Genomic DNA, 21,867 nt, shown 5'->3' with positions numbered 1-21,867 from the left:
TCCCACCTGCCGAAGTTCGATGGAAAGAATCTTGCTTTCGCCGACTGGCAGGAACGGCTGCATGGCACTGCCCGGTTGTATCATATCACCGGTGCCATGAAGGTGGAGCTGGCTCTGAACGCCCTGGAAGGGGATGCCAGGAAGACGGTTCTTCTTCGACCCAAATCAGATAGGGACACCCTGGACGCCATCTTCAAAATCTTAGGAGGATTGTACGGTGACACCTCCTCTGCGGCAGTTCTGAGGAAGAGGTTCTTCGGGCGTGTGCAGAGAGAAGACGAGAGTCTGACCCAGTTTGGCAACGCTCTCCTAGAATTGGCGGGAGAACTCTGGCAGAGAGACCCACGGGGGTCGGCCGCCATGGGAGACTCGGATGTGCTACTGCGAGACCAATTTGCCCTGGGGCTCTGGAACGTGCCACTCCGGCACATTCTACTGGACAAGGTGCGGGACCAACCTCACCTGGCGTTCCAGGAAATACAAGCGGAGGCTGTGTCCCGGGACAGAGATGATCACTACGGGCCTTATGCGGTAGCGCCCCAGCAAGTCCTGCTCACCAGTAGCCCGTCCGAAGCAGAGGCCCAACCGTTGGAGAGTTGTGTGAAAGATCTAAAGGAAGCTCTCTTAGCCATGAAGGAAGAAGTCGCCCAATTGCGGCAGGAAGTCCGTCGGCCGAGGGATCGCCGAAGTGAAGGGGGACCTATAGAGGAACGGCGAAGCGCCCCCAGGTCCCAGCAGGGCGTTCGCTGCTGGAGATGCCAACGCGTGGGACATTATGCCCGTAACTGTCCCGAACCTCCAAACCAGGCACCGTTAAACTAGAGTCCCTCGCGGTGAAGGGGCCACCCGCGGGGGGAGATGGGGGCAAACCCCAACTTCACCAACTCTGCTGATTTGGTGGGGGAGTGCCCTACCGTAGTAGCCACGTTAGGGGGTAAACCACAACAGTGTCTGCTGGACACGGGGTCTCAGGTGACCACTATGTCGGAGCGGTGTTTCCTGGAAAACTACGCTCACCTGCAGAAGAGCCGGGCCCAAACGTGGATTAAGCTGACCGCCGCCAACAATTTGCCCATCCCTGTCGTGGGAGTAGTCTGGTTGGAAATTGAAGTATGCGGACAGACCTTGGGAAAGAAGGGCATTCTGGTGGTTGGTGGAAAAGAGCTTCGTCATGGCCCGGTGATCCTGGGGATGAACGCCCTACAAAATTTGGATCAGGCCTTATTCCACGCCAAAGGGGCTCGATACTGGAGAGAGTTGGACGTACCCCGGCCCGTGCAGCAGGTTTTCCAGAGGATGGTACGACGGTGTGATGAAGAACCGACTGAGTCGGGACTGGAGCTCCTTGGCTACCTACGGACCAACTATCGACAGACAGTCGAAGTACCCCCTGGTCAGGAGGTGCTGCAATATATGGAGGTGAGGACAAACCGGAGATTAGAGGGAAGAGTGGTGTTGGTGGAACCAGTCAGTCCGGAACGAACGGCGGAAGGACCTCTTGTTGCCCGTGCGTTGGCCAGGGTACATCGAGGAAGGGTACCCATGCGGTTATGTAATGTGCAGGACCATACTCAGACGATGGGGCCTGGTACGACTGTCGCTCGAGTTATCGCCGTAGAAGCAGAACAGATTGGAGATGACCGGCAGATACTTCTCAAACCCGCGTCAGGACAACAAGGGGGCTTGGCGGTCCAGGTGGAATGTGACGATAGCCTGTCCCGCGAGTGGAACGGCAACACCATTTTGGAACAAATGGATGTTTCCTTGGAAGGGATCGAGCCTCGAGATGTTACCCGTTTACAGCAGATATTGTGGGCCAGACAGAAAGTGTTCTCCCGAAGTGAAGAGGATTTTGGGTACACGGAGGAACTGGAACATAATATCCGTACCGGAGACAGTCTGCCCATTAGGGAGAGATATCGGCCAATCCCGCCCAAGTTGTACCAAGAGGTCAAGCTGATGATTAGGCAGATGTTGGATAGCCACGTGATTACCGAAAGTAAGAGCCCGTGGGCAGCTCCTATCATCTTAGTACGGAAGAAAGATGGCGCTATCAGGTTCTGTGTGGACTATCGGCGGTTGAATAGTTGTACGGTCCGCGACGCGTATCCATTGCCCAGGATTGAGGAATCGCTAGCTGCGCTAGGGAAGGCGAGATATTTCTCCACTCTGGATCTTGCCAGCGGATACTGGCAAGTACCAGTGGCGGCAGAGGACCGGCAGAAGACGGCCTTCATCACACCAATGGGTCTGTTTGAGTTCTGTAGGATGCCTTTTGGGCTCACTAATGCTCCCGCCACCTTCCAACGGTTAATGGAGAGATGTCTGGGAAACCTGAACTTCGACGCTCTCCTGATCTATTTGGATGATATCATCATCTTCGCTCCCACGGTCAAGGAACATCTGGATCGACTCGACGTCGTCCTACAGCGCTTGGAGAAGTTCGGCCTGAAGTTGAAGCCGCGAAAGTGTCATCTTCTGAAATCTCGGTTGGAATACCTGGGACATATTGTGTCCCGGGATGGGGTGAGCCCCACTCCGGATAAGGTTTCTGCGGTGTTGGACTGGAAGATCCCTCGAACTGTGACGGAACTGAGAGCATTTCTGGGGTTAGTGGGCTACTATCGGAGATTCATCAAAGACTTCGCGAAGGTGGCTGGCCCGCTAAACGAATTATTGAGGGGCGTTGCCACTACGGCTAAGAATCAAGCCATAGCCTGGGGAGACGCTCAGGAAAAGGCGTTCACAACGCTCAAAGAAGACCTGACGACGGCTCCGGTGTTGGCGTACGCTGACTTCGAAAAGCCCTTCGTTCTGTATACTGATGGAAGTCTCAAGGGCCTGGGGGCCGTGCTAGCACAAGTCCAAGATGGCAAAGAACGGGTCATTGCCTACGGAAGCCGGAGCCTGCGGGATTCAGAAAGAAACCCCGATAATTACAGTTCCTTTAAGCTGGAGTTGCTAGCAGTGGTTTGGGCAGTAACCGAAAAGTTCACGGAATACTTGACCGGCGCTGAGTTCGACATAGTGACCGATCACAATCCCTTGGCCTACTTGGGCACGGCCAAGTTAGGGGCGCTGGAACAGCGCTGGATGGCTCGGTTGGCCAAGTTCGGATATAAGATCCAGTATCGACCCGGAAAGGCTAATGGAAATGCGGATGCGTTGTGCCGTTATCCCCTGCAAGGGCCGGAGGGGCCTAGTGATGAGGACAGAGAAGGGGAGGAGATCCCGGATCTGACCAAGTTGACATCTCCTGTTTGTGCTCTGAGTGTGCCCAAGACGACCGTAGATTGGGCCGAACGGCAGGCTCAGGATGCTCCATTGCGGTGTGTCCGCCGATGGAAGCAACAGGGACATTGGCCCTCTAGTGAAGAACGGCGTCGACTGTCCATAGCCGGACGACGGCTATTGCACAGATGGGATCAACTGGCAGTGAGGGAAGGGGTGCTAGTTCGCCGAGCCTACCTGGAGCAAGAGCTCCGTCCTGTATGGCAGGTGGTGGTGCCTGAGTCCATGGCGCGGGACTTGGTACTGGAAGCCCATGAAAAAGGCGCTCATCTCGGGGCGGCCAAGACCCATCAATGGCTACGCAGGCAGTACTGCGTACCTGGCGCCAAGGCGTTGGCGGAAGAGGTCTGCCGAGCCTGTCCACGATGTGGGGTAAGTAAGGCTGGGGAGCAGCATGCGCCCGTGCAAACCATCCAGACGGGGCGACCCTTGGAGCTGCTTATGATTGATTACGTCCTGGTTGGGGAGTCAAGTAGTGGTCATAGCTACGCGTTGGTCATGACCGACCACTTTACAAAGTTCACCGTCGTTGTGCCCACACGAAATCAGACGGCGGAAGCAGCTACGCGCGCCATTGTGGAGCACTTCATTCGGAGATATGGGTGCCCGGAGCGGATTCACTCGGATCAGGGAGCCTGTTTTCAGGGACGCCTCATGGAGGGTCTGTGTGACACTTATGGGGTACAGAAGTCCCGGACCACTCCTTATCACCCTCAAGGTAATGGCGCCTGTGAAAGGTTCAATCGGACCTTGCTGCAAATGCTCAGGGCTCTGGAGGCTGGGCAAAAGAACCGCTGGCCGGAGTTCGTGCAGGACTTGGTGTGGGTATACAATAACCGGGTACATAGTACCACCGGTTATACCCCATACTTCCTTTTGTTTGGGCGGCCTGGAAGGGAGTGGCGTGATTTGGAGTTGTCCGTCCCCGAGGAAGCGGACAGATGGACTCCCAGCGGCTGGGTGACCGAGCAGAAGAGGAAGTTGAAGATTGCCGGGGACGTGGTTAGGGGGCAGCTACGGTCCAAAGTCCATCACGGGCCAACCAACAGCACGGCTTCCCCCTTCGTAGTGGGTCAGCGGGTACTGGTAAGAGTTAAGAGATTGGGAAATAAACTCAGCGATCGGTGGGAAGTGTTGCCACATGTAGTGCAACGGCGCATGGCTCCTGACCTTCCTTTGTATGAGGTAGTTCCTGCGGAAGGGACTGGAAGACCGCGGGTGCTACATCGGAACATGTTACGTCCCTGTGGTTTTCTGGATTTGCCTTCCGACGTCCAGGAGAGAAGTGAGCCAGATCCTATACCCGCCCCGACGGGGGTGGATTGGTGGGCACCAATGACCGCCGACGACGTTGTTACTCCGGATGCTGCTCCAGTGGACCTGGACCTTCCGACACCGCCGCTTCAACCTAGAAGATCGCAGCGACCGAACTTGGGCCAGCCTGGAGGACGTTATACTGACCCGGATTTCGTGTGGACCAGGGTTTTGTCGGCAGGGACTGCCGACGTTAAAAACGGGGGAAATGTGGAGGACTTACCTGGCCGGGGCCGTCGTCGTCCCTCGGGCGGCGGTTCCCTCCGTTCAGCCGGGACGGTGAGCCAATCAGGGCTCACCTCCCGGCCATTTCAAAAAGAAAAATGGCGACGGACCAATCCGGGTCCGCCATGTCATCACGTGGCGTCGCTTCGACGCTACGTGATGACGTTAGCGCGGCGCCGACTATTTAAGTCAGCGCGCGCGCCGCCATGGGCAGTCCGTCGGCGGAGAGATTCAGAAGAGGACGTGTCGCGGAGAGCTGCGGGATCAAGACCAGAAGAGAAGCCAGCGGAGACCAGCAGTGGCGGCAGAGAGCCCTTGTTAGGGCTAAGAGCGCCTCTGCTGCCTGAAGACCGGCGTGATCAAGAACAGAAGCCGGCGGCAGAGCGTAGAAGCAGCGGCAGGCGGGGAAGAAGTCCAGGAGAAGCTCCCCGAAGACAGCCCCAGGTAAGGCCTTGCCAGGCAACTCCTCTCCCGGGCCCACGCCCGCAGCACATGCAATAAAGTCGGGCACAAGGCCCGTGGCACGTGAATTAGGGGCACAAGGCCCAGGGACCTGGGCACTAGGCCCCAACGAGTTTAGTGGGCCAGTAGGCCATTAGTATCTATATAAAGGGGACAAGCCCCTATTAGGCAGACAGGGGCGTGAGAGCCCAGGTACAAGGGCACAAGGCCCTTAGGTAGTGAGTGGCCTAGAGGCCATAGGAAGGCCAGAGGGCCTGGTTAGAGGCTGGTAGCCTGTAGGCTATTAAGGGCACAAGGCCCTCAGTTAGTTAGGGAGGCCACAGGCCTCGGTAGGCAGGGGCTAGGACCCCTAGGTAGTAGGGCATAAGGCCCAAGTTAGGGGCTCAGAGCCCTGAGGTAGAGAGGGGGCTGAGGCCCAGGAAACAGAGCAGAAGGCTCTGTGTGTAGCTGGGCAGAGACCCATGGTGTGTAGGGCATAAGGCCCTGGTGGTGTGAGGTAGAGGCGTGGGAGCCTCGTGAGAGTAGGCGCGGTCCTGTGTGAGGTGAGCATACGTGGTTAGGAGGTACGGTCGAGCGTAGGCTCCTGTGGTGCTGTAGCAACCTGCTGGTTGGCTAGCAGCGGTGTGTTCGGGTAAGTAGCGGCAAAGTACTGTAGACTGTATTTATTCTGTCTGTGTGGCGAGTGTAGTTTACGTTACAGTATTTTGGTGTGCTATATAACTGTGTCCAGGGGCAAGACGTCAGGCCCCCATTAAAGGTAGGCTCTTGTTTCCTGTGGTTTTCCTGTGCTAACCCGTGCTGTGGGGATAAGTGTAAGTAACAGCATACACATAGTCAGGGGAGAACACACGTAGTTTCCCTGTCCCTTAGGTCCCCGGGGTCACACTGGTACCCAGAGGGGGTGGCTGAGTGAGTTGGTGGCAGTACAGCACACCTTGAGGCAGTTCCAGGGGCGGCCGTGGTTCTGATCAAGGGTCCTCAAGGCCGGTTCCGTGCAGGTGGACCTGTGGTTCCGGACGTAGGGACACGTGTGAGATACCCGAGTACAGGCAGTCGGGCGGTTCAGTTCGATTGGCTGTTCCGTGCGGCAGTCGGCCCGCGGGTTAGTGTGCTGTTTTACTGAGCCTCAGCCCGGCTTAAAGAACCCGTACTTAGGGCCTGTGTGTGACTCCATAGCAAGAAGGCAGCTTCTTGGTACGACCTGGGTGAGGGGGTTAGGAACCGCCCTCCGGTTTAGGCTGTGAACACCGGCTGGTGTTCCCCGTAGCGTGTAACTGAGTAGTTCCGTTAGTGCACCACATTTAGTTAGTCATAGTGTTTGACTTAGTTGCGTTGCCGACCATTAGAACGTTGTTAGGGTCGGGTCGCCGTTGTAGAAAGTCCAGTTTTGTGGGTGCCATCTTAGTTTCACGGAGAGCGTAGAGGGAGGCTGTGTGTTCTTGTCATCCGCAGGAGTCGGGAAGGTGCAGGAGAACCGGATCGGAAGTGGGAGTGTCCCGGTGAGTATCACGCTCGATTCCTCCTTTCGGTTAGGCCCTCACCGGCAGGTGTGTGAGGCACTTGAGGCGGGATTAGTCCTCGGATTAGTCTTGGCCTTCAGTGCCTGTAGTCCCCCGCGTCTTGGCAAGAACAAAGTGAGGAGGCGGCAAGGAGCTTGGACTGACCGTGTCCTCGTCCCTTGCCGTAGTCTCGGACAGCCCTTACTTGGTAGACTCGGTTTAACTGTGTGTTTCCCTCTTAGGTGTTACTTGCGGGCGTCCGGAGAAAACCCAAACCGGGACCGAGGTGGGATCCAGTCATCCACGCGGATCGTGGTAAATTCGGAGGTATTAGGAGTTAGTCGCCCTGTGAGGCACATCTCCTTTAGGGACCTTACACATGTCCGTAAGAGAAACTGAAGCTACTAAAGTGATTGCTGGAGTACCACAGGATTCTTATTTGTTCCCTCCATTCCTATATTTTGTAACAGGAAATGCAAGTGGTGTTTCAGTGTTTGCTGATATCACAAACCTATGTGAGTTAATTCACTTGGTATAAGCAGATTTTCTGCAAAGTAAACATGGACAATGTAGGGGTATTGCAGTTCCGTATAGTGGAGGTTCCTGTGCTCATCGAACAATATGGACAAATATGTTCATAATGACTGCCCAGCAACCTACCTCATAAGAATCGGAAAGTCACATTTCACTAATATAATGGAGCTGTGAATATTCTGATGATCTGATTGGCTGCAGGTTTTTCTATCCCTCCCTATTTCAAAACTAAGGATACTTTAGATGTGCAGAAGATGAAGATTTAATCATCACACTGTGCACACGCTTGCTGATTCCTGCATCTATGCCATCTTGTCACTGTCATCTCTGGATGTGTATAAAAACAGGTGAAAAAGTTAATGACTTTTCAATGCATGACGTATAAACTTTTGCAATGTGCATGTTTCTAAATTTTATGACTCATTATATCTAAATAAGACTAGTTCATTAGAGGACTAGAAGAATTTCATCATAGATCACTTATAAAATGAGCAATGCCATGGCACACAAATAAGACTAGCCAGTGAGCCAAATGTACTTATTTTCTATACCTAAATACCGACACAAAGATGTAACCGTTACCTTTAGGTCTCTGATTGGGAAGCTTAACTACCTTGGTTGTCAACTGATATTAAATATACCCACAGTCAAAATCATTTTAATTTGTATTTGGCAGTTTAAAATACAAGTTGTGTCCGAACCGGTGGTAGTCATCATAATGATACTTACCATAATAATGACTGTCTACATCACCGACATGCTTGCACTATATACTGAATGCTGCCAATGCTGGCAATTTCTATTTACATCACACAGTATAGCGACTCGGACATTGCTGTATTTAAAGCGGCAATGCCAGCAGACAAACACTGATATCTAATTTCAAGGTTAGGTTTAGGGTTAGGGTTAGGACATTGCAGCTTTAAATACTTTTTTTCTGTAAAAAAAGAAAAGACAGTGGTGTACCTAACAACCCCAGTTTTGGCACTCCTGCTCCTTGTAGTTTCTGTTCTACATTTCCATAAAATGTCAGTAAATAAAAATATTCCAATAAATATTATAAAATTGTCAATATAAAAAAATACAATAGTGTAGGATAAACAATCATCATCATCGCTTATTTGTAAGGATCTACAAACCATTCAAAATACAATCACACATAAAAAAAGTACAAGGACAGACAAGACTGGCAAAGGACGTGCAGATGTGAGACAAAGTAGAGAGAGCTCTGCTCGTGATAGCTTATAACCTATAAGGTATTCTCAACAATACTCTGGAGAAAACCACTGGTGTAATATATATTCATTGGTATTGTTACGTTATTACTGAGAATACATGGTTTACTGATGATAACAGTGGAGATGGCTTTTTCTTTCATTGTCAGATGTTTGGATAGGTTACATTATAAGGGAAAAGTCATGCCCTTATATTAAGGATGAATCTATTAAATCGCATTCCACCAGGCTCATATTTGGCATACCAATTGAGAACCATCTATTTATGCTTCATGCCAAATATTAGATAAAAATAATTTTAAAAAATGTTTGGAATAATCTAAAATGTAGTTTTTTTTCCACTTCCTGTTTTGCAAAAAGTCACCATTCTTCCATTTTTTGGGGGGTAAGCGTAACTCAGTCAGTGTACAGGGTGTTTTAAGACTATGGGCTTGTTTTGCTAGAAAACTATTGTTCCATTGTATCTTCGAGGGTGATATTTTTTTAGCATTTTTTTAGTTTTTTTTACAATTTGATAAAATATGCCCCATTTTAAGGAAAGGGGATTTCTTAGTGTTGCACATGTCAGATAGAGGTGTGTGCTGGGTGTACTCTGAGTGGCTTCACTTAGGAGTACAAATATGGCTGACTTCTTCCCCGCTTCCATATTTTGTTCTGTGAACTGGAGAGGAATTAGTTCTCTGTACAGCGCTATGGAATTAGTGGCACTATAAATAGCTGCTGCTGATGATGATATTGGGAGCCACATGAGAGAAAAGCTTGTGGTCATATGGGGTTACATGTGAAAGATAACATGGCTGCTACTTCCACCTTCGGAATATATCTAAGATACGTCCCTTTCTCACCACGGAAGCCACGAAAACCCTTGTTCACTCGCTTGTTATCTCTCGCCTTGACTACTGCAACCTCCTTCTCTCTGGCCTACCTGATTCTCGCCTTGACCCTCTTAAGTCTATCCTCAATGCTGCTGCCCGCCTCATTTTTCTCTCCCGCCACTCTGTATCTGCAGTCTCCCTCCAACAGTCATTACATTGGCTCCCCATACCCTACAGAGTTAAATTTAAACTCCTCACCCTCACCTTTAAAGCTCTTAGTCAATCTTCCCCTCCCTACATCTCCAATCTCATCTCTACCTACACTCCTACCCGCCCCTTCCGCTCTGCCTGTGACCGCCGACTCACTACTTCACTGATCACCTCCTCTCACTCTCGTCTTCAGGACTTTGCCCGGGCTGCTCTCCTGCTGTGGAACGATCTTCCACGTTCCATCAGGTTAGCATCTACTCTCAAAGGCTTCAAGTGTGCCCTTAAGACACTTTTCTTTATTCAAGTTTATTAGTCCTCCTCCTAATTTCCTTGTCCTGGTTCTCTCCCCCAGTTAGTACCACCCTATTTGTGTCTCCCCCTTCCCTTTAGGATGTAAGCTCTCATAAGCAGGGCCCTCTTTCCTTGTGTGCTTATTCTACTGTTCCTTCACCCTCTGTACCTCTTGGCCTGCTTCCCTAGCCCTGTTTTCCCTGTCTTCTTAAGCTTTGGCCTTCTTCTCGCTGATTTCTACCATCCCTTTCACTATCTGTCAGATATAATCTGATTTGCTTTACCCTGTCACCTGTGTTTGTATACATTTTTGTATCATGTTGTGTCTTGGTTCTGTTTTCTGTATATGTAATGTACGTCGCTGCGGACCCTTTGTGGCGCCTTATAAGTCAAAGATAATAATAATAATAATAATATGGGACTACATGTGAAAGATAACATGATAGGCATACTGACATGTGAAACAAAACACGGTGGGCATATGGGTTGACATATGAGAGAAAAGCCGGTGGGCATATGGGGTGGCACATGAAAGAACAGCTGGTGCATATATGGGTTGGCATGTCAGAGAAAAGATGGTGAGCACATGTGAGAAGCTGTAGGACATGGGTGGCATATGAAAGAAAAACTGGTGGGTGTATGGGGTGACGCGAGAGAAAAGCTGGTAGGCACATGAGGTGGCACATGAAATAAAAATTGATGGGCATATGCAGGTGACATAAGAGAAAAGCTGGAGGGCATATGAGGTGGCATGTGAGTAAAAGCCTTATGGGCATATGGGGTGATAGGTGAAAGAAAAGATTGTGGACATATGGACTAAAATTAAGCTCTAACTTTAATAAGAATAGTTTGTCTTTAAGTGCTTGTTCTCACCTATCTGCTTTTTTTGAGCTTTTACACATTAATAAAATTGAATTGCATTTCAGATGGAGGAATAAGAGTCAATAATGCCGTTCCCACTATTGCATTCTAAAATTTTAACACCACTTTTAAAATTTTAAAACCCTATTTCTCGTGCCTTAATGTGCATTACCAGTACAATAGGTTGTATTGGCAAAAATGAAACACTTTAAAAGTACATGTTAAAAATGCATAACGAAAACACATCCAAGGCGCAATTTAGTTTGTCTACATTATACCCATTTTACCAACGCAAATGTGTGAACGAGCCCTTTTTTTGTTAGTAGTGAAGTTTCTGAATCAAAAGAGACAATTTCAGACACAATCTATTGCTATTCCCCATGGCTGGCACTCTATTTCATGTTCCTTGCTTTGATTTATACTTGCCTATGGGCAGAAGGGGCGGGGTGTGGAAAATTGAGCCAAAATGACGCCATTCTCAGCAAATCGCGTCATTTTGGCTCCAGACGGGCAGGATGCGGGAACATTGTCTATTTTTCCATGAGCTCAGGAGACCTACCCAGAACTCGGGAGTCTCCTGGGCATTCCGGGAGAGTGGGCAAGTATGATTTATGTTAAAGGTACTATATTTCTGCTTTATTAGGATGATTCATACACTATGCTAAAGGACCTTGTCAGAACAAATTAGGTCAACTTAGGATCTCAGCTATGTGGACAGGACACAGGTTGGTGAGAATGATGTGCTGTAACTCATTCTTTAATTTTATATTTTGGCATCCCACTAGGAAAATGTCAGAAAAGCAATCATTTAGGAACTTTTGTTTCACAGCGCATAGTCAGTGTTATCAATGAGGATGCAGGGTTAACAGTGTTCTATTTTGTAATGAAAGACAAGAAGTGTCTGTGTATCATTTAAAAAATGCACATTTCTGTTCCCTTTAAATACAAGGTACTTGTCCCAATTGTCATTGTATTTTACTGACCAGCGCCACCTGGTGATCATAAATTATATGTCAAAAGCAGTAACAGTGGTATAGTGATGTCACATGATTATATTTTTTGTTATACATCTGTATAATGTTAAAGTACTAGAACAAATAAGGACAGCACTTTGATACTTATGAGGATGTTTGAAATAGTAAAGTAATTATATTTCACATACAATCAGCATTGCATTTTGTCAACTATTTTACCAGTGGGTATTTTTTTTTTCTACTGTTACTGGTATTTAATTCTTATGAGCTGCATCAACACAGGATATTATTATCATAGAAATGTGCAGACAGTCATAAAAACACCTATTTCATACTTGCCAACTCTCCCGGAATTCCGGGAGACTCCCGCATTTTGCGAGAGTCTCAAAGACTCCCGGGAGAGTGTGGCAATCTCCCGCATCTGGCAGAATTCTGCCCACTTCCTAGTGAAGTGGGCAGAATTAGATCCAAAACGCCGCAATTCACTGGGAATCGCGGTTTCTGGCCCCGCCCCCTACTGTCAAATGACACATTTGCGTCATTGCGTCACGGGGCGGGGCCAAAATTACACGTATTTTGGAGCCACGCCCCCATCACGCCCACCTCCCCCAGCAGGATCCCGGAAGCCAACTTCAGCACGTTGGCAAGTATGACCTATTTCCAGGCAGTACGAAAACAAATATAAAACATGTTTGGGCATAGTAAAAAAAAAAATATATACATAACCAATACATTATGGAACTGGGAAAAAACATGAGGACTCCTGACGTGCATAAGACCACTGGCATTATGTGTATACTAGCAGAGTGCAGAAACAAAGCTTACAGCAACATAACAACCAACAACTCAACATTCTACCATAAGAAATATATACTACATCTAACTGGTACTTTGTTTTCTCTTCCGCAGTCGGTTGGAATATTTACAGGGTTTGGCCTTTTCCTGTTAGTAGCTTCACCATTTCTTTTACTGGCCAGCCCATTTCTTTTGAGCTGCAAATCTAAATGCAGCAATGGGGATGGTGACACTCATCCATCTGAAAATTAAAGAAAATTGTATGCATTAATAAAACTGTGCTGTATACTGTTTATGGTTGCATTTTCCATGGAATATATTTCCTGGCTCAACCTGCTTTCAGAGACACAAACTGCGCCAGTGTACTAAAGTCACCTGTGCTTGCTGGTTCTGAAATCACTCTGGGATCGTTATATCAATGTTGTTGAGGAGATCGGAGTTTGCACAATGTACAGGTCTGCAAAATCCACTCATGTAATTGTGGTCTGACATTTCTTTAAAACTTGATGCACATTGGTCCATTTTTAAAATATTTCTAAACTTGTTTTCACCACATTTTTACTTTATTCCATTCCTTACACATTTTTTTTTCATTATTAGTTTTGTTTTTTTTGTTATAAAATGCTGTATATTTCTGCACCTGGTAAGATTATAGGGTTCCCACCTAGTGACGTCACCTGTGGACACCAGGGGTGGGAGGCTCCTATAGGTAACATTATATCCATTACGTTATATACAGTCTGACAGATCTGCCACTGTTTTAGGGTGCAGTATTTACTTTCTTATGTTATGCACATGGATACAACATCTCATTGTGCTTGACTAGGAAGGAGGGAGTTCGTGTTTATAAAATTTTGTTTTAAAAATCTTAAAACCTTTTTATACACTTTAGTTTTTTATATTTCATTTTTGTACACTTTTTTAAATCTTCAGAAGGAATTAGTAAGGGGATGGTTTAATAGGCATTTCCTGCATGCTAACACTATTCAATTCAGGATCTAATATCTGTTTTTATGTAAACTGCTATTAGATACAGTTTACACACAGCACACAGATTGGTTCCTGTACCATTATACGGTACTTTGCCTGTTACTGACAGTCCGGGTCTAAAAATGGCGGCATGTTCTGGAGTACACAGCAGCCTTTAACAGCAATCTTCAATAATATGTCAGGTTAAATAAATTCTCAATTTGGGTCATTAAATGTAATTATCTGGCAAAATATTAATCAACTGTAAAACTGCCAGGAGTCCCAGCATGGGATCTCTTATCCAGAAAGTCCCTAAAACAGGTAAATATCTGATGTTGCTAGGTGAAAATTCCATGCACATAGGGATAACTGCTTAAATGTTTTGATCAAAAAATGAACCAATACTTCGTTTTCATATTGCTAGATACTCACAGATATGCAGTGTTAAGGATAAGCGCTGACAACAATTGTCTTTCTATTTTTATTTTTTAAATGTAATTTAATATACATAGTTATGGTGCAAACTCCCATATGCTCAAAAAGTCCCGACTTGCAGTTTGTTCATAAAAAGGGATGTAAGATTACCATACAAATGTTTTCAGCTTCTATCCAACAGTGAAAAATAACCATCAAAATGAGGCTGATTAAAGGTTAATTGTCAGTTTTGTGTGGAGTTCATTACTGTACACTAATAATGAATACTGCTTACCTGGGAACTAGATATCCAGCCCAGATTCAGCAGGCCCCAGGATACTGTTAATGGTCCACTATGTCTCACCTTGATTCTTCTAAGGATATTTTTTTCCCCTATCAGAGAGTTGTCTCTGTCACATGAATGGAAATATCACAGAGCATTGACATACCATGTCTATATTGTGCAAGGGACATGGTCATTAAGGCTTATACCTTAATGGTTGTAATTTCATTGCTTTTTGGTGTTCAAGTGGAAGAGTTTCAATAGTCTTAACACTTTTAGACAGTGTGTAAGTGTAAATAACCTACACTTTTAGACAGTGTGTAAGTGTAAATAACCTCAATCAGACATATTAATTTTATTTATCTATGGAATATACTATATACAGCATTGCTTTGCTTTTATTATATAGGCTACTCGATTGCAGAAGGAGGGAACTTGCAGCTCCCAACTATTTTATTTGGAAACTACAAGTCCCAGCATATCTCGCCAACCTGTCTCTATCTAGAAGGCAGCTGTGGAACTACAAATTTCAGCATGACCTATCAGCATTTGGCAACTTGTGGCTCGCCAGCTGTCGTCCTAGCATGGCCACCTTGCTGGAACTTGTAGCTACCCAAAGGCTAGTGAGTGCTGTAATGACAGACACTTGATCCACACATGCGCAGAAGCCGCGAAAACCGAAACACTCCCCATGATTACTCCAGCTCCCATCATGCTTTGCTGCTGTCAGACGCGCGCAGCTCAGTGGATGTGGGCCAGTGACACGTTGCCGGGAGGTGGGACGCATGCGCCGTAGCGTAGAGTGCACCGCGCATGCGCGTTTGCTTGAGCACGATGGCGGCGGCGGTACAGGAGTCTGCGGGCTCTCAGTGGTTGCCAGATATGGAGTCTATCAAACAGGAGCTGGAAAGGCAAGATCCCACTGTGTTGTCTGTAGTCGTGGCACTCGTGGCTGTGCTGGTTTCCCTGGGTGAGTTACATGTACAATGGAAAGGGTGCATGATCTGTGACTCTCCAGCTGATGTGATACTGTGTGTCCCAGTATTACTGGCAGGACCTGTTGGCATCTGTAGTTCTACAACTGCTTGAGAGTCACTGGTCTCCTAGACGTACGTTACAGTATATATTATATTAGGTGAGGGTTGCAGGCTGGAAAGTCATTTTGATCTTAGTGTAGTTCCTAAGATTTAGGTGGTTATTAACATATTAATGTTAAAACTTTAGATTACAGTGAGTAACATTAGTACTTCATCTGTTTCTGAACTACATAACTACAACTGGAGTGTCAAAGAATGTACATTTAGAAGCTGCAGCCTCCTGTGCTCACCATTCAGGTGGATGGGCAACGTTGTCATTGCAACACATTATCATATTTATTTTGTGCAACACATTATCATATTTATTTTGTGCTGTCTTCTGTATACTCGCTTGCGATCATAGTCATTTAACATTCTGTGCTTTTCTTTCATTCAGTGCTGTGGAAACTGCTGCGAGGGAGGCAGACTAGCCGCAGAGCTGTTCTACTTGTTGGCTTGTGTGACTCTGGTAAAACCTTACTCTTCATCAGGGTATGTGACACCAATATCCATGTGCTCACAATTTATAAATGTATTAGCCGATCTAGAAGGTCAACTTTTATATGTTTGTGTGTTACATACTGTTCCATGCAATATTCGTGTTGGCTGTAAAAATCAATCATTCAAATCCTGTAACCCATAAATCTAAGTTCTGAACTTATGTAATATAAATACAAGTAGGCTTTAGCTTTAATAATTGTCACAAGATGTTTTTAGTGGCTTAGGTGCTGGTATTATTAACACTTACTTGTATAGTGCCAGCATACTTTACAGTGCTTTACAATTGGGCCATTCAGAAACCTCATCAGCCTAACCCAGACCTATATATATTTTTGCTCCGACTGAATAGAGCACTAATTGCCTGGATAAATTTAGCTGGATTCCATTAATAAATATATGTACAATGAGTCTTTTACATCAATTAGTTAATTTGTCCTATGTAAATTGAGCCAAAAAAGATGATGCTATAAGTTTGAGAGCAGACAAATGGGTCAAGTTCACATCTTTGTGTAATTCAATATACTAATACATTGTTTCCAGAGATGTTTGTAGTTCTTCCAGTTTGCAAGTGACTATAATATAATACATTTTTTTATCATAGTGAAACTTATTTAAAATAAAGACAATATGACTTATACAAGTTTTTATAATGTGCTACTAAGACTCTGTTCTATTCAAGTGCATGGATTGCATATTCTTTAGAGCAGGATTATATTACTTATGATCTTTTGGGTTTATTCCAAATGAGGCAATACATTGTCCAAGTTGGATTATTTATAATGCAACAAGAAAGCCGTATTTTCCAAAAATAGATATATAAAAAACACTTGGGAAGTCACAGAATCAAAAACAAATATACTTTGGTAATATTGATGCATCGTGAAAACTTGAACATTGAGCCAGGTTATTGAGGTATCCAGCACCACTACATATTATGAAGCTAAGGTGCATACATCTTGATATTTGACTTTCAACCCATTTGTCCTGCTTTGGATAGAGCATAAACAGAACTTAGAATAAATCATTTTTAGAGAGCCCAGGATAGAACAGCAAGGTCTCGTCTGTGGCCATTGGTTATTATGTAATTTTCTACTTGTGTTTGTTACAGCTCCTCACTGGAAAGTACAGAAAAACACAGACCTCTATCACTGGTAGTTCTGCTGTGTACAGAGTGAAGAGTGACAAGGTAAGACTCCTAAACACTCAGTCAGCTGCCATTTATGTTTGTAAAGATGACTTGTGTCCACAATCTTCTTATTTTGTGCAAAATGATGTCAATTATTCACTAAAATGAAATCTACTTTAATGAAAGACTTTAATTGCCTCAAGTGTGATAATATAGGACAATATCTTGCAGTGAGCTAAATGCCTAGTTTATGCTGTATCAAGTATTTGAACTCCTTTCGTGGTATAGGGACTTTTACAGGTGTCTTCTGATATTGTTTAACCTTCTCTTATAAGTTTAGAGGCCCTTTAACAAGAGCATACTTAAGCTGCCCACTCACAGGCTGATCCTGTTAAGTCATCTACTACACATGGGTGGCCAAATTGCATGAGCTAAAGCTGCTTATCTTTCGAGCATAATGGCCAGATTGCTTTTGGCTTTATTTTGGCCCTTTAGTATAGTGGGAAGATGACCCACCAGATGGGCCAATGGGACCATTACCTGGCATGATGGGAAAGGCATTTGGAGATGATTACTATTTCATAGTCTCATCTGTTATTAGTTATTTTCAGGCTACACACGTTGCAATATCAGACCACTTGGCAGATATTGACGAGCTTAAATTTAGGAACTGGAATGATAAATATGTTTAAAGGTGACAGTACTTTGAATATTTACAACTTTATTTGGTATTTTGAAAAATCATGAAAGCTCAGTCCTGTTTTTGTTCAGCCCTCTTTTGTGATCACTTACTGTACCTAAATCATTGTCTCTTGGCTGACATTTTGGTTTGGTATTTAAATAGGAATAATAGAGACAGGTATTGTTGGTATTTTGATCTGTTAATCTCTCCACATTTAGTGATATCAATGTATCTGTTTAGGTCACTATCTTGGACTATGTCTTTGTTGCAGACTAAAACCTGTTAGTACTCAGTTATGTCTCTAATGCAAATATTTATGTCATGCAAAACCTCTCTTGCAGAATATTTTGCTTATCTGTGCTGTTTACATTGTTACTTAAGTGTCTTTGATGCCCCTATAGGGTTCCAGTTTTACTTTGGTTGATGTTCCTGGCCATGAAAGCTTGCGGCCTCAGTACATCGAGCAGTACAAGACAGCAGCCAGGTACTAGCTATACATCACAAACCTTCCAGCTAATTATGTCCTCGCAGCCCTTTTATAGGTACGTCGTGCCTCCATTCTGGTTTTACAGCTACTAGTGTAGAGATCATCATTATGGAGAGACGGGCTGACAGTGCACATGTGCTTTACAGAAGTGGATGACATAGCAGGGAAATTAGAACCTGTTCTTCTATGTTGCCCAATCCCTGCTCTGTCATCTAGTTCTGTAAAGTGACCGGGTGCACTGACCCTTCCTCTGTCCATTGAGATCTTTGTAAGTGTTCTTATGAGTATCTTCTCCGTTCACGTGTCATGGAAGATAGGTAACGTGGTTATATAAAGGGCTATAGACTGCGGCTATACACTGCTTAATGTCGTCATACAATTATTTGCTGCATTTTATGTAGACCCAGTTTGGTTCTCAGTGTCTGCGCATAGATCAGACATAGTGATTATTTAAAATTAAATAATCACTAGCACTTAATTTTTATTGAAGATACATATAATTGAAATAATGGGTTGTGTGTGTTGCTGCTAAGAATCTGTGCACTAAATATGTTTATAAATGTTAACTAGATGCAAAGAAATGTCTTTGTGCTTATTAGTAACATCTATGGACACAAAAAAATGGCTTATGACATTGGTACTGTGACATCACATGGATTTTATTCTAACTCATACTATACTGTTTTCTTATTTAAAAGGTTTCCCTACACAAAGAGAAAAAAAAAAAAAAATATATATATATATATATATATATATATATTATACACACACACACACACACTGTTAGCTGGTAATGTAAATCCACTGCTCCAATGTAAGGTTATAAATAACGGATACAGTTTCTCAGACTATTGTCATGATGCAAGGAATGGAGACGTCGAGTTCTGTTTCTTTCTTGATAAAACTCTGACGTTTTTGTGAATGATGTTTATTTCATCCCATCTTATAGGGCCTTGGTTTTCCTGGTGGACAGTTCAGCCTTCCAGCGTGATGTGAAGGAGGTGGCAGAGTTCCTGTACCAGATTCTGACAGATGTTACCTTGCTGCGTAATGTTCCTCCAATACTTATTGCCTGCAACAAGCAAGGTGTGTCCATCTTTGGGAATTGAGAACCCTTTAAACTCTTTCCTTCCTTTGGGCTATCTCCAAGTAGCCAGTTATATATGGCCTATAAACATGGTAGCCGCACACTGCCATCGCTTTTGTTAATTACACCCTGGTTACAGTATTTAAAACTTAGCGCTGTAGGTTTCTAATGCTGAGTGCACATCACACCCACATTGGAGAATGAACCCCTCTCATTGTGATGTCATTAGGATATTCCCTCAATGACCAGGCTCTTTAGGTGCCTGAATCAGACTTCTTGTGCCACCCTGCACTAAAAGACAGGACAAGTAAAAATAGATACAGATTCTCCCTTGTGTAGTACACCAAATATGTAATAAAACTGTATATAGTTGGTATCCCTGGGTGGTAAATGGGGCATGGGTATAGCTAATTAAAGTTTGGGGTATTGCCTGAACTTTAATATTTCCTACTTATGTGAACGTAACATTTGCGGAATCTCCAAAAAAAAAAATTCTTCCTATTTTTGTCTTCCAATATGCTACCGAAAGAAATGCCTAAACAAATATATAAAATTCACTTGGTTAATTTTAGATATCCCCAGTGAACCCACCACATCACAAATATGAGTCTGGTTCTTGTGGTCTAAAATACATCTGGTCATTAGTGGGTTAAAATGGTGTAAGACTCAACCATCCCCATAAAATTGCTTTTCTCTCTGTCAATCTGTATAATATAATATAGTAATAATTAATGTTGATGTTGACAGTTTCTCCTGAAGCCCTTGTATAGTCATGCAGTAAGTTGTACTATAGTGCCTGTGGTGTTGGTGAAATATTTAGCATGTGGGAGATAATAAGCGCATTTCTCACCTGCAAAACAAGCTGGGACTGACCTATTTAGTCACAAAGTCTCTCTCACTCACCAACAGATATATCCATGGCCAAGTCAGCCAAGTTGATACAGCAGCAGCTGGAAAAGGAACTGTAAGTACCCCAGGAAACTGCACTTAATTACATTGGTTATCAGACAGCTTGCAGTAAAAGACTTGTGCACTGCTAGGGTTACACACTGCACCCGGTTGGTCATAAAGATATAATTTAGTGTTTACTGATAATCACAAGATAAAACCATATTGAGATCATTTAAACTTTGAAATAATGGTCTGATTTACTGTGGAGAAGTAGAAATATGTTACAGATAACTTCACACACAAAAGAGAAATGACCGACGACTTCACTGTAGACTGAATATAAAACAATATTCATGCAGAAATACTTTGTGTCACAATTCATAATGAGAAGAAGCACACTCATCATTTATAAACATAACTTGTTAAAAAATGATAATACTTAATTGTGAAGGATTCTGTTTGTAAAGTAATATTTGTATTACCACAATAATATACAACTAGGCTGTTAAAGGTTTAAGAGCCATGTTTGTGTATTTATAGAATTTATATTGTCAAGATTACCATTCAAGGAGAGTGGCGTATACCAAGTGGTGGGGGTCCTCATGCAAAGAATAAATACATTAATTGCTGCTTATCTAGGAGATGCCTACAATGAAAGCATCCATGTCTGTGCTCACCATACTACTCTTCCCCCCTTCTCTGACAGGAACACTCTCCGTGTCACCCAATCAGCCGCTCCCAGCACCCTGGACAGCAGCAGTTCTCCAGCTACCACACAGCTGGGGAAGAAGGGCAAAGACTTTGACTTCTCCCAACTTCCCATGAAGGTGGAATTTCTAGAGTGCAGCGCTCGGGACAGCAAGGAGGAAGATGGTGATGCCAACCTCAGCAACATAGAGGGGTGGTTGGCCAAGCTGGCATGAGAGATGGCTTATAAACTGAACATTTGAAGAGAGTGGCACTTAGTTGAAATGCAGCTGATGTTATGTGGGGACACGGTGTACGATACCACGTCAGTATTTAAATGTTTCCAAGAACGATATATAAGAACTGACTGCCGCTTGTTTCTTCCACTTCTCGTATAGCAAAGATGATATTTTTTATGAGAGCTTTTCATATACAGGACAATGTTACGTTATAGCTGCTGGCTACATACTGCTTGTTAAGACCCATCAGCAGCTTTATGTGCTATAATACATTATCAGATGCGGATGTGCAAAGTCAATTATTGTGAGTTACAAATTTCCTGTTTTGTTGAACAATACAGTAGGGGGCATTTATTTAAGCTGGCGTAAGGTGTATTTGTCATTTCAAAATAGAAATCTTGTTCATTGTGTTTTCCCTCAAATAATTTATTATTTACAGTATGTGGAGTATGGTTGGTTTGCACTCCCCGGATAAGAATCTGCCTCATATGCTATACTTGTATGAACTGCTGCAGTGTCTCTGGATAATACGATGTCTGTTCTGCAACTGGCCATGAGCACCTTTCCTTGTGATCCTTGATGCCTTCCTTTGTATCATCATCATCATCATTTATTTATATAGCGCCACTGATTCCGCAGCGCTGTACAGAGAACTCATTCACATCAGTCCCTGCCCCATTGGAGCTTAAGTCTAAATTCCTAACATACACATACAGACCGACATGCAGAGAGAGAGAGAGAGATAGACTAGGGTCAAGTTTGATAGCAGCCAATTAAACTATTTGTATCTCAGATAGCAGCCATTTCAGGCCTTGACAGGTTTCCTGTAGTGTTTTCACTGACACTACAGATATTTTATTTAAATTGGGGGGGAACCATGTGTTTGTATATAGTGTATCTGGGAGTGATTACATTGATT

At 44.6% G+C, this 21,867-nt stretch overlaps 1 protein-coding gene and 1 long non-coding RNA gene across 2 annotated transcripts; one reads left to right on the top strand and one right to left on the bottom strand.

Annotated features, from left to right (window-relative positions):
* Positions 1–11,862: 11,862 nt before the first annotated feature.
* LOC142142661 (uncharacterized) lies at positions 11,863–14,865 on the bottom strand. The gene is made up of 3 exons (XR_012689267.1): positions 14,508–14,865; positions 14,185–14,473; positions 11,863–12,747 (listed from the first exon to the last, which is right to left on the bottom strand). It is a non-coding gene; the product is annotated as an uncharacterized LOC142142661 (long non-coding RNA).
* Positions 14,866–14,963: 98 nt separating this feature from the next.
* Positions 14,964–21,358, top strand: SRPRB (SRP receptor subunit beta). Its single transcript, XM_075201580.1, has 7 exons — positions 14,964–15,142; positions 15,646–15,740; positions 16,858–16,935; positions 17,959–18,041; positions 18,994–19,130; positions 20,041–20,095; positions 20,729–21,358. The coding sequence occupies exons 1-7, from the start codon at positions 14,986–14,988 to the stop codon at positions 20,943–20,945; spliced, it is 822 nt and encodes a 273-aa protein (XP_075057681.1). The 5' UTR covers positions 14,964–14,985; the 3' UTR covers positions 20,946–21,358.
* The last annotated feature ends 509 nt before the right edge of the window (positions 21,359–21,867 follow it).

Source organism: Mixophyes fleayi, chromosome 3 (assembly GCF_038048845.1).
Source record: "Mixophyes fleayi isolate aMixFle1 chromosome 3, aMixFle1.hap1, whole genome shotgun sequence".
In the NCBI taxonomy this organism is placed as follows: domain Eukaryota; kingdom Metazoa; phylum Chordata; class Amphibia; order Anura; family Limnodynastidae; genus Mixophyes; species Mixophyes fleayi.
This window is presented reverse-complemented; position numbering and strand designations above follow the sequence as displayed.